Here is a 15479-nt window from a genome sequence, read left to right as displayed (position 1 = left end):
CAGGAAGACTAAAATTCTTGTTTCATACTGAAGTGATTTAACCTGGTTTCTAAATTTGGCACACCATTCAAAGAACAACAGTATTTTGTATTTAATCTTAAAATAAAATAGTTTCTAATTTTACAGAGGAAACATTTACAGATGCTTTCTTTTCGAAAATTTGCTCTGTTTTTCCTCACACTTCTTTGTATAATTCTAGCTAAACAAACACAATAAACACACAAACTTCAAAATATCACACACATAAACACACACACACAACATCTTAAATATATGCCACTTTTGACATTTTAATTTTAATGACATAGGTTTTCATGAATAAAGAGAATGTCTAATTGAGCTACATAAAAAATAATCATCTGAACTCTTTAGTTCTATCAGCTATGTCCATTTTCTGACACTACCTGTACGCCTTCCTGATTCCTCAGCTCCACTACTCACAGAGACCATTAGCAGACCAGAAAGCAAGCTGGGCAGCAGAGATATAGAGAGTGGGTAAGAGGAATGGGGAGCTGTGAAGGGCTGAGTAAAGATGTGGTTGTGAGGGTAAGGTGAATGAGCAAGACATTGCAGGATATGAGGGGTTGAGTGGAGCTTTCGAGAAATGAGGAAGCATTTAGTAGGACTATGAACTACTGCACAGGTGTACTCTGGGATAAATTACAGCCAACCTTCAACATCACTCTCTTGATCACATTGTTTCACCTTTATGTGGTTCTTACATATGTTATATTTTGGTAGTTCATTAGGGTATAGCGCTACCAACATATATTTTCCAAACTCTTTTGTTCATCTTTAATACTAACTGCTACAAAAATAAAGAGAAAAGTATTGAAATGACGCTGCACACTTTTAGATTGCCATAAAGTGTCCCACAAGATGAAGATAATTGAAAATACATGGTAACAATGTCACCCTCTCTTTTAACATACAAACAATTTTTTCTTTAATGTATTTTTTGTATATTGGTATTCATAACCAAAACTGCACCCATCAAATTATAAGATCAGAAAATGACTCCATGAATAGATAAATGAGGATACAGACTGGTCTACTGAACCCAATAAACCTTAATTTTTAAGCCCCTGATCCTGTAATCAGATCCATTAGTGCAGACCCTTAGCCTGTTTGGAGCTCCATTATTCCGCTAAGGCATATCTTCCTGTCGGGTCAGGATCTAAGGATCTAACTAAAGCCAACATATTTTCGTTTTTGAATGAAGGTTGGTTTTATGTTCCCAAGTGGGAAAAGTATAAAAGAAAATATGGGAAAATGCATACAGAAGGCAAGACTTGATTTCAGTTATTCAGTAACTCCATTGCAGTCAGTGCAGTTACTCCAGATTTACACTATCAGAATCTAGCCCCAGAATCTTTTGTCCCTGTAGATTTCTGTACAAATCTGTACATTGGGGCATATCTTACAATCAATTTGTGGGCAGAATTTCTTATTTAAATGGGGAGTTCTGCTTAAAATCTGATGGTATTTATTGGCCCATTATTTGTTAGCTTATTTTTTTATCAGTTTCTAAATCTGGGAAGATTTTAGGAACCATATTTTTGGCCAGGAATAACACAAAACAAGAAAAATAATACTGATAATTTATTATTATTATTTTGTTCTCCAGTTTTTAATCAGGCAACAATTTCAGCAAAGTGGATTGACAGAGAACACAAGGAAACCAATCATAACAGTCATTTACACAGTTTAAAAAGATATTACACTAGTAATATTAGGTCTACACATTCATAAGTGATTGTGGGTACCAACCATTAAAGTTTATATTAATTATTGTCAGCCATTTGGCATATTTCTCAATTTAATACTTTTATGTAATGCCTAGGCATCATTTCACTGTTCTCATAAAGTGCAGCTTGGGCTTAATGAAAAAGAATGTATGACAATAACAGTAACAACGTGCAAAGTAGCAGAAGTAGGATGTTCGCTGGACTGTGTATTCAAATACTTCACTGTGTGTTGTCCCATTCTGGACCTAAAATGGCTGTTTTGCAGGATGTTGTTGCTTGGTGACCAAAAGTGCATCTCCTAGACCACAGAGGGATGTGAACATTCAGAGATTGATTTGTTCCTGTTGCTCTTGAGGAGACCAGGCCAGTAAAATAGAAGAAGCCTACATGTAACTGTCTAAATATCCCGCTTGCTTGCATATTTAAATTGATATTTAAAACAGGCTTGTGATTTTGGGATGCTCACCAAACAAGCAATGGGAAAAATGGAACAAAACCTAGCATGTCACTGCCCATGAAATACAAAAAGTAGACCAAGCCTCAGCTACTCTAAGCCTGCAAGATACCCTTGCTTCAATTAAGTCTGCGTTGTATGTCTAGTCTGTTCCGGTGCAACCTCCCAGTTGCTATCAGTCTCTTTCTTTCATTAGAATCAAGTAGTTAATTAGCCCCAGTCTGTCCTCTCCCCTTCTCTCTTTCCCTTTAACGCAGCAGTAATGATGTCTAATTACCAGCAGCAGTGGATTACAGCACCATCAGGAGCAAATCTCTGTAGCTGACAGCAACAAACCTTAGAGCTTCAAGGAGAGAATAATTCCTAACAACGTAGTTGCATATTATTTGCTTATTTTTTAATTTTGAAGTTAAAATTGTAACTTAATCTAAGTAATGCAGAGAGAGTGCTTGTGCTGGCCAGAATTACCATTGATGATTAATTGTACATTAATTACTTCTACCTCTTGAGAGATCAAGTGATGGAGAAAGTTTTTACTCTTTTAGGCTTTGATACTGTTTGTGGCTGTTTCTGTGGGCAGGAGGAGCTCAAATTTCTGTGACAACAGCAAGACAAAAATGGCATAAGTAAAAACTAAACAATAGGGTTAGTTCTGAATTATCAGAAATGAATAAACTCTTCAATAGTTAGCGTGGATTTCACTAAATGAATGAAAGAGTGGGCTTTTGAGAGCTAAACAACACTAACTTGTAAGGGTGCCATCTGAAAACATCAGCTTACTCCTATATAAAACATAATTTTGAGTTATAGAGAGAAATCCTAGCACCATTTAAGTCAATGGGAGTTTTGTCATTAACTTTAATGGGTCCAGGATTTCACCCATAATATATAAAACAATTCCTTTTGGAGCATTTGGTACTCTTTGGCATATAGTAACATATCAGACAAATAGATGCCACTCTACAGATCTGCTTAAACTATGCTACTTCCCTTTGTGAATGGAGTATGAAATTGATTGCATGTGTTTAAGTGGGGGATGACATTTGTTTTTAGTAACTGATAAGTCGTATCTGAATGCTGTACATACTCTTTTCTTGTTTATTCTGTGAAACAAATTTTGGAAACCAAACACTCAGGCAAATGGAAGTCAGTGGACATATTACCTGAGCAAAGACTGCAGGATCTGTTACTTAATATTTTATGTTTAATAATTCAATGTAATGCAGAAATACTTCAAGTTTTTATGGCTGTATTATGGTATCTCTGTTGTCCTACTTTTGTTATGGTGCCTGGCTGGTTGCTATAATATTTATCTGTCTATTGAGAGAGAGATACACAAATATTCATAGGATTCCAAATGCAAGCAGAAGAATTAAGACCAACATTTAAGTAAACACATCAAGAAAGGTTCTAGACACAAGGACCAGAAAAAATCAAGAACAACAAAAAGCGGGGAGGAAATCCAAACCCTCCTGGCCTAGTAAGGATGCCAGACAATGTACAAGTTGGTGACATAAAGAAGTGTTGTTTTTTGAAAGGCCCAGAATAGCTCTACCTTTTACTAAATCTTGAAAAAAATAAAGTTAGCCTTTTTATTCAGACGGTTCATTAATTGAATTTTGCCCCAAAATAAGGAATTTGCTTGCAGTTCTGAACTTGTGATGAAAAGTAAACCCATAAGAAATAAAAGATCTTTCATGCAAGACACTTAAAAAAACACTGCTCCAATTAGTGGAAGAATAAGATAAATCATCCTAGAAATATACTTCTATTTGAGATAATTTTTCCTTTGTTCTATGCTTGATTTTCAATTTCCATCCCAAAATCTATTTGATCTACAAAAAATCTCAGGATCAAATATTAATAATCTGCTGTTTAACTCTAGAAAAGTAACATGCCATTCTCCATGTAAAGCCTGGACCTATAGGCAGACCTAGAACCCTTTGTGAATAGAAGAGGTAAGGAGGGAACATAAACATTGCTCAGAACATTCTCTATGGCTTGCCTTTTAACTCCTTTACAAAATTAATTCCACATCTATACTACCTGACAACAGTTACTTTGATGATTAGAAAGAGGACAAATATAAACTAGCACCCCAAATGCCTTGATTTATTAATACTTTGAAGAAGATACTTCTACAGAATCTCCAGATTTTCCCCAGCAACACATGTTGTAATTAAACCTAGAATACTTTTCAAGAAGCCTTCTGTATTATGCCACCCAGGAGCATATTCATTAGACCAGGATGAGATTTCAATGCAAAAGAAAATATTGTTTATCAAACCAAAATGCCAAAGCAGAAATAAAAGATTGCCTGTGTTTCCATCTTTAGATCCCCAAATAAGGAATCTAGATTCCCTGAGGTAGTTTAGAGGGGGGAAATGATATATTAAAGAGTTCAATATGCAAACCTACTTGTAACCAATAGTTCCCATCTTCTTAAATAGGAAATTCTGTAGCTCTTGCCACCACCAAGCATAATAGTTCCGCCGCTGTTAGAACTGCGTCTAGCTATTCAGATTCAGATCCTGGGAAGGCTGGTGCTACTACTGGATGGCATCAATTGAGTTTAAGCTTTATAGCTGTGAGACTTGAGCAATCCCAGAAAGAAACAAAATCTATCATTTGGTCATGTGGAAACCTCTCTCTCTTTGTTGATCATCCTCTCCTCGCCTCCTTTAATAAAATAGCAACGCTCCAGAGTCATCAAGGCATATCCCTGCTGCTCTGTGTCTCAGGGGCTGTGGTCTAACAATAAAAAAAAACCCGATATCCCGGGGAAGCCCCCAAATAAACGACCGGCGCCACATTTGGCTTTGTGCCAGTAAGGATACACCGTGCTCTATCGATCGCAATAGTATATTATGAAAATGTGCCGCTGTAATCGTAATTGTGTGGCCTTTATACAATGGCAAGACACGCGGCAGACACCACACAGCTAAGGGGCCGGGACAATACCTCCCCCCCCCCCCCCAAATAACAGCATAGAGGAAAGGGGGGGCTATTGCATGATCGCTTTAAATAAAAAGGGCCACAAAGCCCTAACCTGTGCATAATGTGACATGCAAATACAACATGGTGATGACTTAGGGGGAAAGAGAGAAACGGGCCAACTGTGGCTGTCCTCTCTCCCACTATGGGCTGCATTTGTCGACATATAACAAGGAAGACAATTCTCTACTAACCGTGGTTTTGACTGGCACGTACAGCACTTGCTTCCCTCTTCCACCAGCACCATTGACCTCGTCCGAATTGCCGAGCTGGAAGCCTTTAGATTTGACCCAGAATTTAAATTTGGCATTATCCGTGGAGCTCGATTCGGAGCCATTCAAGAGCTGGACGATCCGGTCGTATTTTTTACGGGTCACCGTCTTGGTTTTCCCCGAGTCCCCGTAAGTCCTGAGACACCAGTCTTGAAACTGGCGGTACATGTCCCGGTCGCTGCTCTCCATAATCTCCTACGAGATACCACACACACTACAAAACGGGCCGTGCCTGGATCTTCCAAACGTACTTTGCACCTGTTCACCTAGTGCTCATGAAAAATGCATCCACCACCAAGATGGAATGAGGAGGTCCCGGTGCGAGCAGATCCCAGCTGATTTTGTTGTTGTTGTTGTGGGCAGGGGGGGATGGGTAGGGGGCTACCAATCAATTCAATAGTGTAGCAATGTTCATTTTTTTAACTGTGCCGGATCACAGAAGGCAAACGGGTCTTGTAGAGGCTTCTCTTATCCTTCTACGGTACGTGATCGCTCTCCAATATTGTGCAAGGCAGGACTATCCCAATGTCTCCAGTAGCGTCTATCCAGAGGGTTTTGATTTATAAATAATTAAAAACCTATCCCTTGGCTTAACAAAAAGAGAAAATAGAATATTGACTCGTAGTCTTCTCTCATGCATCAGCTCCACCCGGCTGCACCGGGGATGGTGCAGGTGAAAAAACACCCTCCACCCCAGCCAGCCCTCGCTGCTTTTTCAAAGGGTTTTCTGTGTCTGTCCTGGAGGACCGTGCCTCTCCTAAAGCAGCCTCTGTGCAGGATGGAGGAAACACTGAAGGGCAAATTGGTCTCTGTTCCCTGGCTGTTTTTGCCTTAGATTTCTCTTCTCTGGGCGTTAAAGTACGGGAAAGAAAGAAAGTTCTTACCTGTTATTTTCCTTCCTAACAAATCCCATCTACATTTTTTATATTTTTATTTTTTTAAACGGTCTGTGAAAATTTCACTTGCTCCTACTCAGTCCCATTGAATTTCAAATGCCCTAATAGGAATTCTCATTTATTTATTTAAAATCCCAGCAGATGGAGGAAAAATATGTACAAGATATGATCAGATATTAGACCAAAGGAGAGAGATCAGTCCCAGGAGGATGTTGGTAAAGAAAAGAAGACGGCTGTCGGTTGGTCTGCCAGTTTAATAATGGTGCTCACACATGTAGGACTCCTCTGGTCTGGGGTTTCCTTGCTAAACTGGCTACAAGGCATTCAAGTAAGTTTGCGTATGGATGCTTAATAGAACCCCCTTATTTTGTCAAGGGATCGATTTTTTTTTTTCGCCCTTTGGCTTTGCCACAGTTTCAAGTCACCCTTGAGATTTCTGATCTCTCTCTTTTCCCCTACCACGTAATGAAGGACACCCCCTTCTCTGGTGAAAGTAGCCAAATTGTTAGCTCCTCTTGACGATCTTCCAAGGCAAATGCAGACTGCAGCTCCTCCATTCAATATCTATTTCCAAACATTAAAAGGAACCAGGAGAAGGGGAGTTCCCATCCTCCTCTCCCAGCGTCTGCAAGATCCCCTGTCTTAGACACACACACACACACTCCCACTCTGTCTCTGTGTGCTTCAACCCGTCCTGCTCCTGTTCAGCTCCTCTGCTAAACTGGCTGCTAGACAAGTGCACACACATTCCTGGTCCGTTTCATAGCCAGCATTTCCCCATTTTTATATACGTATATATATGTATATATATATATTCTCCTCTGGTCTCCAGCACAACAGCAAAGTGAAACGCCTCGGCCCCCTGGCGCACCGTGGAGCAGCCTTGTCCCAGGCAGGCACTTGCAAAATGGTCAGCCCCTCCTCCTCCTTCTCCTCCTCCTCCCCGGCTCGCTCTGTTCAGTGGCTCTATTGGAAGGTCTCGCGGCGGCTGGAGCCGGGACTGACAGCAGCAGCACAGGCTGAGCGAGAGCAAAGCTCCACACTAAACCTCTCTCCCCCCCGTCGCCCGCGCGCTGATTGGCCAGCGGGACAAAAGTTTCTGTGGAGACGGCTGAGCAGCTACGTGACGGACAGAATTGTCCCATTTAGGGATCCCGGGCAGTGCGCATGCTGCAGGCGGCAGCAGGTTACAGAACGCGGGGCAGGCGGGGCGGGGCGGCCAGGCAGCAAGGTGGCGCAGGGAAGCAGAGGCGGCTGCAAGCACATCCTCAGCCAGAGCCAGGTGGGGGGATGCAAGGGGAGGGTTTCCATGGAGATTTCACCGAGTCCCCCCTCCCTTCTACACACACAGCAGATCAGCTGACACATCATTAGCTTAGGACCTAATTATTGCTTATTGGAGCAACAAATGAGAGACAGGGCCAGCTGCAGGAGGCAGAGCGATTTTCCTTTGCACCCGGTGGACTAAGGCAGAGCTCAGCAGTCCCGGGTGGATTCTCATTAACTTGCAGGGTTCCCACAGAAGCGGGAGCAGCAGACCTCAGTCTGGCTGCACCACCACCCACCCACCCACGTCCCTTCCTGCTTCTTATATTTTTAAAAATGCAAAAGTGGTGAGGGAATATTTTGTCTCCAAAATAAACTGGCCTGTGAACCTGGTGTTAGCCCACAAGCCTGAGTGGCAGCCACATCTGGAGGAGGGCACTATAGCTAACACATCTGGAGGAGAGACAGCAAATCCCAGCAGTTACCATTTAAAAGGGGATGCAGAGGCCTTTAGTGGATCAGTTTATCCATTTTGAAATAAAAGGAAAACGTTTTGGGTTCACCCCCAGGAATCAGAGCAGCAGGATAGCTTCTGCCAGTTTGCTTGTCTCATCTTTGGGCAATGTAAGACCATCACCAGGAAAATCCTAATTAGTGGGCTTCTCCAGGCATTAGGACATTCTACACCACTCTCTTCACAGGTGCAAACTCCACAGAGACTCAGGAACTCCAAACCCTCCCCGCCAAAGTGGGTTCTGATTCATAGATTCCAAGGCCAGAAGGGACCATTACGATCATCTCATCTGACTTCCTGTATAACAGGCCATAGAACTTCCCCAAAATAATTCCTAGATCAGATCTTTTAGAAAAAGAGATGTATCTCACTCTTCTGAGGCCCAAGTGTAGTACAGACACCCTAAATGAACACATGGACAAAACAGAAGCCACTACAAAGGATGTGGGATTATCACAAATAACACTGTCGATAACCTCAACTTCATGAGTCCACATTTCTGATATTGCTAATTTCCAGAAATGAAAGTAAATTGTCCCACGATTGATAGGGGACTATGCCCAGGGACAATGGAGGGGTACACCTCTTTCTACATCCAATTCACCCCAAAAAAATTTACATTTTTAATTTCAAAGGTTTAATTTGTTGTTTATGTCTTAGCAAAAGGTGACATGTGGCCTCGAATAGATTGTATTTGGGTTTCTAGCCACTGCAGCCCTGGAAGAAACTAATGTTGAGTCTCCAGAGGTGAAGTACTGGCCTTTATTGCTCCCCATCTCTCCTTGCTCAATGACTTGTGCAACATGAAGGCAAGGTCCCTTTGAAAAGGGGCAATGATGGAGAGAATTCCCAGTAGTCATATGTGTGGTAGAGCGCCCCACTCTGGCCAGCCTATGACGAAATATTTCTAAATTAAAAAACTTCCATATTGGCTCCAAGCACCACCTCTTCCATGTTGGTTAAATCTTGTGACGTGCTGAGCATGCTCAGCTCTCAATAAAGTTATTAGGAGTTGAGGGCCCTGCACTCCAAAGGATCAGGCCCAGATCACTTGAGGTTTTGGGAGCCCTGTTAATGCTACTCCTGTATACCATGACACTGTGTTTGCTTTGGGCTTTTATGTATAGAGCTACCATACTATATGCCCAGGCAAATCAAGGACAAGACTTTTGTTTAAAGGCAGGACTACTATCTAGCAGCGTTAGAGAGCAATATTAGTATTCCCAACACCATGCTTAGCATCAGTAAGATCTGGGAGGGCAATCAGACATAGGGTACTAACTATTACATTAAAAACATGCTTGACATAAGGGGAAAGGACCATGAGAAAATAGACAGAGGTACATAGAGAAGGAGGAAGACAGGCTAGGGCAAGGGACAGAGAAAAATAGGATATGCACATAGGTCAATGAAGCCCACGATTATTTATTGGCCACTGGCTCAAAAATCATCATGACAGCCCTGTTTAACACAGGTTGAATACAGGACTCGTGTGACCATCGCAGGAGCTGTGGGACAGACACCACAATGGAATTGCTACCAAGAAGTGGAGAGTTGGAAATATAGAGCACCTCATTAGAACTTTGGTCAGCAGATTTTAAGGGAAGTAATATCGTTTTTTTAGGGCTGTCAAGCGAGTAAAAAAATTAATCGCAATTAATCGCGTGATTAAAAAAATTAATCATGTGATTAAACAATAATAGAATACCATTTATTTAAATATATTTGGATGTTTTCTACATTTTCAAATATATTGATTTCAATTACAGCACAATACAAAGTGTACAGTGCTCACTTTATTTTTTATTACAAATATTTGCACTGTAAAAAACAAAAGAAATAGTATTTTTCAATTCACCTAATACAAGTACTGTAGTGCAATCTCTTTATCATGAAAGTTGAACTTACAAATGTAGAATTATGTACAAAAAAACCCTGCAAAATAAATCAATGTAAAACTTTAGAGCCTACAAATCCAATCAGTCCTACTTCTTGTTCAGCCAATCGCTCAGACAAACAAATTTGTTTACATTTGCAGAAGATAATTCTGCCTGCTTCTTGTTTACAATGTAACCTCAAAGTGATGACAGGCGTTTGCATGGCACTGTTGTAGCCAGTGTTGCAAGATGTTTACATGCCAGATGCGCTAAAGATTCCTATGTCCCTTGATGTTTCAACCACCATTCCACAGGACATGCATCCATGCTGATGATGGGCGCTGCTCGATAATGATCCAAAGTAGTGCAGACCGATGTATGTTCATTTTCATCATCTGAGTCAGATGCCACCAGCAGAAGGTCGATTTTCTTTTTTGGTGTTTCAGGTTCTGTAGTTTCCGCATCAGAGTATTGCTCTTTTAAGACTTTTGAAAGCATGCTCCAGACCTCATCCCTCTCAGATTTTGGAAGGCACTTCAGATTCTTAAATGTTTGGTCGAGTGCTGTAGCTATCTTTTGAAATTTCACATTGGTATCTTCTTTGCATTTTGTCAAATTTGCAGTGAAAGTGTTCTGAAAATGAACAACACTGGGTCATCATCCGAGACTGCTATAACATGAAATATACGGCAGAATGTGGATAAAACAGAGCAGGAGACATATAATTCTCCCCCCAAGGAGTTCAGTCACAAATTTAATTGATGCATTCTTTTTTTAACGAGCATCATCAGCATGGACGCATGTCCTCTGAAATAGTGGCTGAAGCATGAAGAGGCATATGAATCTTTAGCGCATCTGTCACGTAAATATCTTGCTACGCCAGCTACAACAGTGCCAAGCGAATGCCTATTCTCACTTTCAGGTGACCCTGTAATTAAGAAGTGGGCAGCATTATCTCCCCTAAATGTAAACATTGTTTCTCTTAGCGATTGGCTGTACAAGAAGTAGAACTGAGTGGACTTGTAGGCTCTAAAGTTTTACATTATTTTGTTTTTGAATGCAGTTATTTAACAAAAAACCCTACATTTGTAAGTTGCACTTTCATGATAAAGAGATTGCACTACAGTACTTGTATGAGGTCAATTGAAAAATACTATTTGGTTTATCATTTTTGCAGTGCAAATATTTGTAATAAAAATAATATAAAGTGAGCACTGTACACTTTGTATTATGTGTTGTAATTGAAATTGATATATTTGAAAATATTGAAGAATATCCAAAATAATAAATTTAATAAATTTCAATTGATATTATATTGTTTAACCATACGATTAATCGCGATTAATCTTTTTAATCACGATTATTTTTTGAGTTAATCACATGAGTTAACTGCGATTAATTGACAGCCCTAGTTTTAATGTTAATCCATATTTGGAAAAAGTGTGATAAGATAGGCATGACTGCCTTGCTTACCTGTACTGAGACATGATTCTTCTCAAAACCGTCTCCTGCTGGGTGCTTCTCAGTCACTTCCAGATCACACTGACACCATATTATGCTTGTCACCGAAGCCAGGTCACAGAGTAGTGGAGGTCAGGAAAAAAGTGACATACCCACAGGTGATGCTTGAGACATGCGTACGATGTTACACTCAATGTTAAAGAGAGTTGCAGTGCCATAATACAAGGGAAAATAGTGATACTATATCCAGGAGTACTGCTTCCAGACAGGGATCCTGTAAAAGGGCTGATCCTGCTCTCACTGGAGACAAATTCCTGTTGACTTCAGTGGGAGCAGGATCATGCCCTAAGTGATCAAAAATACTATTAATTGGGTGGAACAATGGAAAGGGGTGAGAAAAACATGAGCAGGCCAGTTCCAACAATGGGATTAGATGGGGAGTATGAACCATCACTGAATTTAACCAAATGGATGTTTCTGTTTTGATTTACTATTAGGTTTTATGATTAACATCCAGTGTTTGATGTAATAATTTTATTTATTAGTTGCATGGAGGTAGCACCTAGGAGCCTCAGTTATGGACCAATACCTCATTATGATATGCAGTGTATAATGCCATCACAAAATGTCCCTGACACAAAGAATTTACAATCTAAATAGTGTGAATTTTAGGGCCTATAGATCAGCATATATATGTATATATGCCATTGATTTCAGTGGGGATTATTGGTGCACTTGGAATACAGGATCAGGCCCTGATTTTTAAATCACCACAAAGAGTTTCTGAAATTAAGACTTTAAGGTTTATCTGGATTAGAAAAAGTGAATGAAGTTAGGTAAAACCTTTTACTTTGAATTAGCTGTTCATATTGTAGGCTTAGCTTCCCCTGATCTGACCTGAACCACTTTCCCTAATCTAGACAAACCCTATGGCAGTGGTTCTCAAACTTTTGTACTGGTGACCCCTTTTACACAGCAAGCCTCTGAGTGTGACCTCCCTTTATAAATTAAAAACAGTTTTTATATTTAACATTATTATAAATGCTGGAGGCAAAGCGGGGTTTGGGGTGGAGTCTGACCGCTCAGAACGCCCCATGCAATAACCTTGCTGACCCCTGAGGGGTCACAACCCCCAGTTTGAGAAGCCCTGCTCTATCGGTTTAATAAATTGGGGAAAACAAGTGGAATTCCATTTGTGCTGCTGAAGACTTTTTTCTGTCAAGGTTAATATGAATAAGTATCCTTGTAATGGAAAGGGCTAATATTTTCATTGAATGAAAGTTTGGATTCTTTACGAAGAAATGGAATCCATTTATTTCAGAAATTCTTAAAACCTCCTCCGTTCCCCACAATCACATGAACGTTAAGATTTTAGCATCCTTTTGAGCAGGGGGCCAGAAAAATCCATAGATTCTGTAGACAGAGGGTTTTTTTGTTTTTTTGTTTTGTTTTACTTTGTTTTGCTGTGTTCTGCAGATCTTAGGCTTTCCTTGTTTTAGAAAATCTAAGTTTCTAGTCCTTCTGGTTGCAAAGATAGCTTTCATACAGTAGATCAATGGACTGCTGTAGTGTTTGCTCTGTAGCCAGACTGAAACAATATATCACCAACAGATGTGTGACCTCTCCCATTCATTGTGATGAAGCATTAACCACAAAGCAGTGTTTTGACCATTTAAAGTGCCTCCTATGCACAAAACTGTTACAGGGATTCTAAAATAAAGCATTTACAATTTATGAATATTGCCTATTGGGAATTATGAACATGACTGTTATGTAACAGTCCATTAAAGCACAGAGGATGAAGAGTGAATGAGTAACGCCTGGTGTCTTTCACTAACGTTCTAGTATCTAGAGATGGTAACTCTAGTACACAAGTATGGCAAGATACTCATGGTACTAGAGTTATGGTTCAGGACACATTTTCAGGCATTTTTAAGCTTTTTGATGAAGGAAAAGACTTTTGTCTGAAAGCTTTCATCCTTGTTCTGCCAAAAGAAGAATGTCTGGGGAACATTTGATCATGTTATTACATGCTGTTTGGCACTTTGAGTTAGCAGAGTGCAAGAAAAGGCATTTTAAGAAATTTCTCAGAAGCTTTATTTTGTCTTAGTCAATGGAAAATTGTTTCATTTTAAACTTGCCCCTTTTCTGAGACTCAATGGAAAAGCTGTCCTCAGTAAGGAAAGCTTAGCTAAACTGAGAAAAGATTGGTTTAGTTATAAAGGAGCTATAACTAATTGGAAATAATGTACTTTAAACTGTGTACATACTACCACCTCCTCAAGAGGGTTCTAATGGAAGACTATTGCCACATCTTTTTACAATCTGATGATCACTATAACAATGATGACAGGCAGTTCTAACTTTGTAGAGAGAGAGAGTCATTGCTTACATACAGCTTGTGATTGCTCACCTATGTAATCATTCTGGTCTCAGGTGCATGGTGAAATTCACTGAACATTCAATTAAACAAACATAATTATATTTGGGGAGGTATACCTCCAATGCTACAAAACTTGCAACAAAAAAGAAGCACTACTCCTAACTATGGTAAGTAAGCTATCACATAAAATAAGCCTCTGTGCCAGATAGCTATTGTGATGCCGATTTTTAAAAAAGGCTCCTGAGGCGATCCTGTCAATTACAGGCTGGTAAGCCTAGCTTCAGTACCATGCGAACGGGTTGAAATTATAGTAAAGAACAGAATTATCAGACACATATGAACACAATATGTTAGGGAAGAGTTAACATAGCTTTGGTAAAGGGAAATTATGCTTCACTAATCTATTAGAATTCTTTAAGGGGGTCAACAAACATGTGGACAAGGGTGATCCAGTGGATATAGTGTACTTGGACTTTCAGAAAGCTTTTGACAATGTCCCTCACCAAAGGCTCTTAGGCAAAGTAAGCAGTCATAGTATAAGAGGGAAGGTCCTCTCTTGGAGCAGTAACTGGGTAAAAGACAGGAAACAAAGGGTAGGAATAAATGGTCAGTTTTCAGAATGGAGAGAGGTAAATAGTGGTGTGCCCAAGGGGTCTGTACTGGGACCAGTGCTGTTCAACATATTCACAAATGATCTGAAAAAAGTGGTAAACAGTGAGGTTGAAAAGTTTGCAGATTATACAAAATTACTCAAAAAATTTAAATCCACAGCAGACCGCAAAGAGTTAAAAAGGGATCTCACAAAACTGGGTGACTGGGCAACAAAATGGCAGATGAAATTCAATGTTGATAAAGGCAAAATAATGTACATTGGAAAACATAATCCCAATTATAGATACAAAATGATGGAGTCTAAATTAGCTGTTACCACTCAAGAAAGAGATCTTGGAATCATTGTGGATAGTTTTCTAAAACTATCCACTCAATGTGTAACGGCAGTCAAAAACGCTAAGAGAATGTTAGGAACCATTAGGAAAGGGATAGATAATAAGAGAGAAAATATAAGGCTACTATATAAATCCATGGTACGCCCACACCTGGAATACTGTGTGCAGTTCTGGTTGCCCCATCTCATAAAAGATATATTGGAAATGGAAATGGTACAGAGAAGGGCAACAAAAATGAATAAAGGTATGGAACGGCTTCCATATGAGGAGAGATTAAAAAGACTGGGACTGTTCAACTTGGAAAAGATGACTACGGACAGATACAATACAGATCTATAAAATCACGAATGTGTGGAGAAAGTGAATACGGAAGTGTTATTTAACCCCTCACCTAACAAAAGTACCAGGGGTTACCCAATGAAATTAACAGGCAGCAGATTTAAACAAACAGAAGGAAATAACTTCTTCACACAGCGCACTCTCAACCTGTGGAACTTTTTGCCAAGGAATCTTGTGAAGGCCAAAACTATAACTGGATTTAGAAAAGAATTACATAAGTTCATGGAAGATAGATCCACCAATGGCTATTAGCCAAGATGGTCAAGGATGCAATCCCATGCTCTGGGTGTCCTTAGGCCTCTGACTGCCAGATGCTGGGCCTGGACAA

The 15479-nt window shown here is 40.0% G+C and overlaps 1 protein-coding gene across 4 annotated transcripts in view; it reads right to left on the bottom strand.

Moving 5' to 3' along the window:
- NOL4 (nucleolar protein 4) overlaps positions 1-7132 on the bottom strand; it is a 271342-nt gene extending 264210 nt beyond the window's left edge. For 2 of the 4 annotated variants that reach the window (XM_054020557.1, XM_054020559.1), the window contains exon 1: positions 5391-7132. In XM_054020557.1, coding sequence (XP_053876532.1) covers positions 5391-5657 — 267 coding nt within the window. In that variant the 5' untranslated portion in view covers positions 5658-7132. Of the gene's footprint in view, positions 1-4620; positions 4719-5390 lie in introns of those variants that run through there. The other 2 variants (XM_054020558.1, XM_054020560.1) reach the window with 2 other exon arrangements.
- Between the last annotated feature and the right edge of the window lie 8347 nt (positions 7133-15479).

The sequence above is a fragment of the Malaclemys terrapin genome, chromosome 2, assembly GCF_027887155.1.
Source record: "Malaclemys terrapin pileata isolate rMalTer1 chromosome 2, rMalTer1.hap1, whole genome shotgun sequence".
Lineage (NCBI taxonomy): Eukaryota > Metazoa > Chordata > Testudines > Emydidae > Malaclemys > Malaclemys terrapin.
This window is presented reverse-complemented; position numbering and strand designations above follow the sequence as displayed.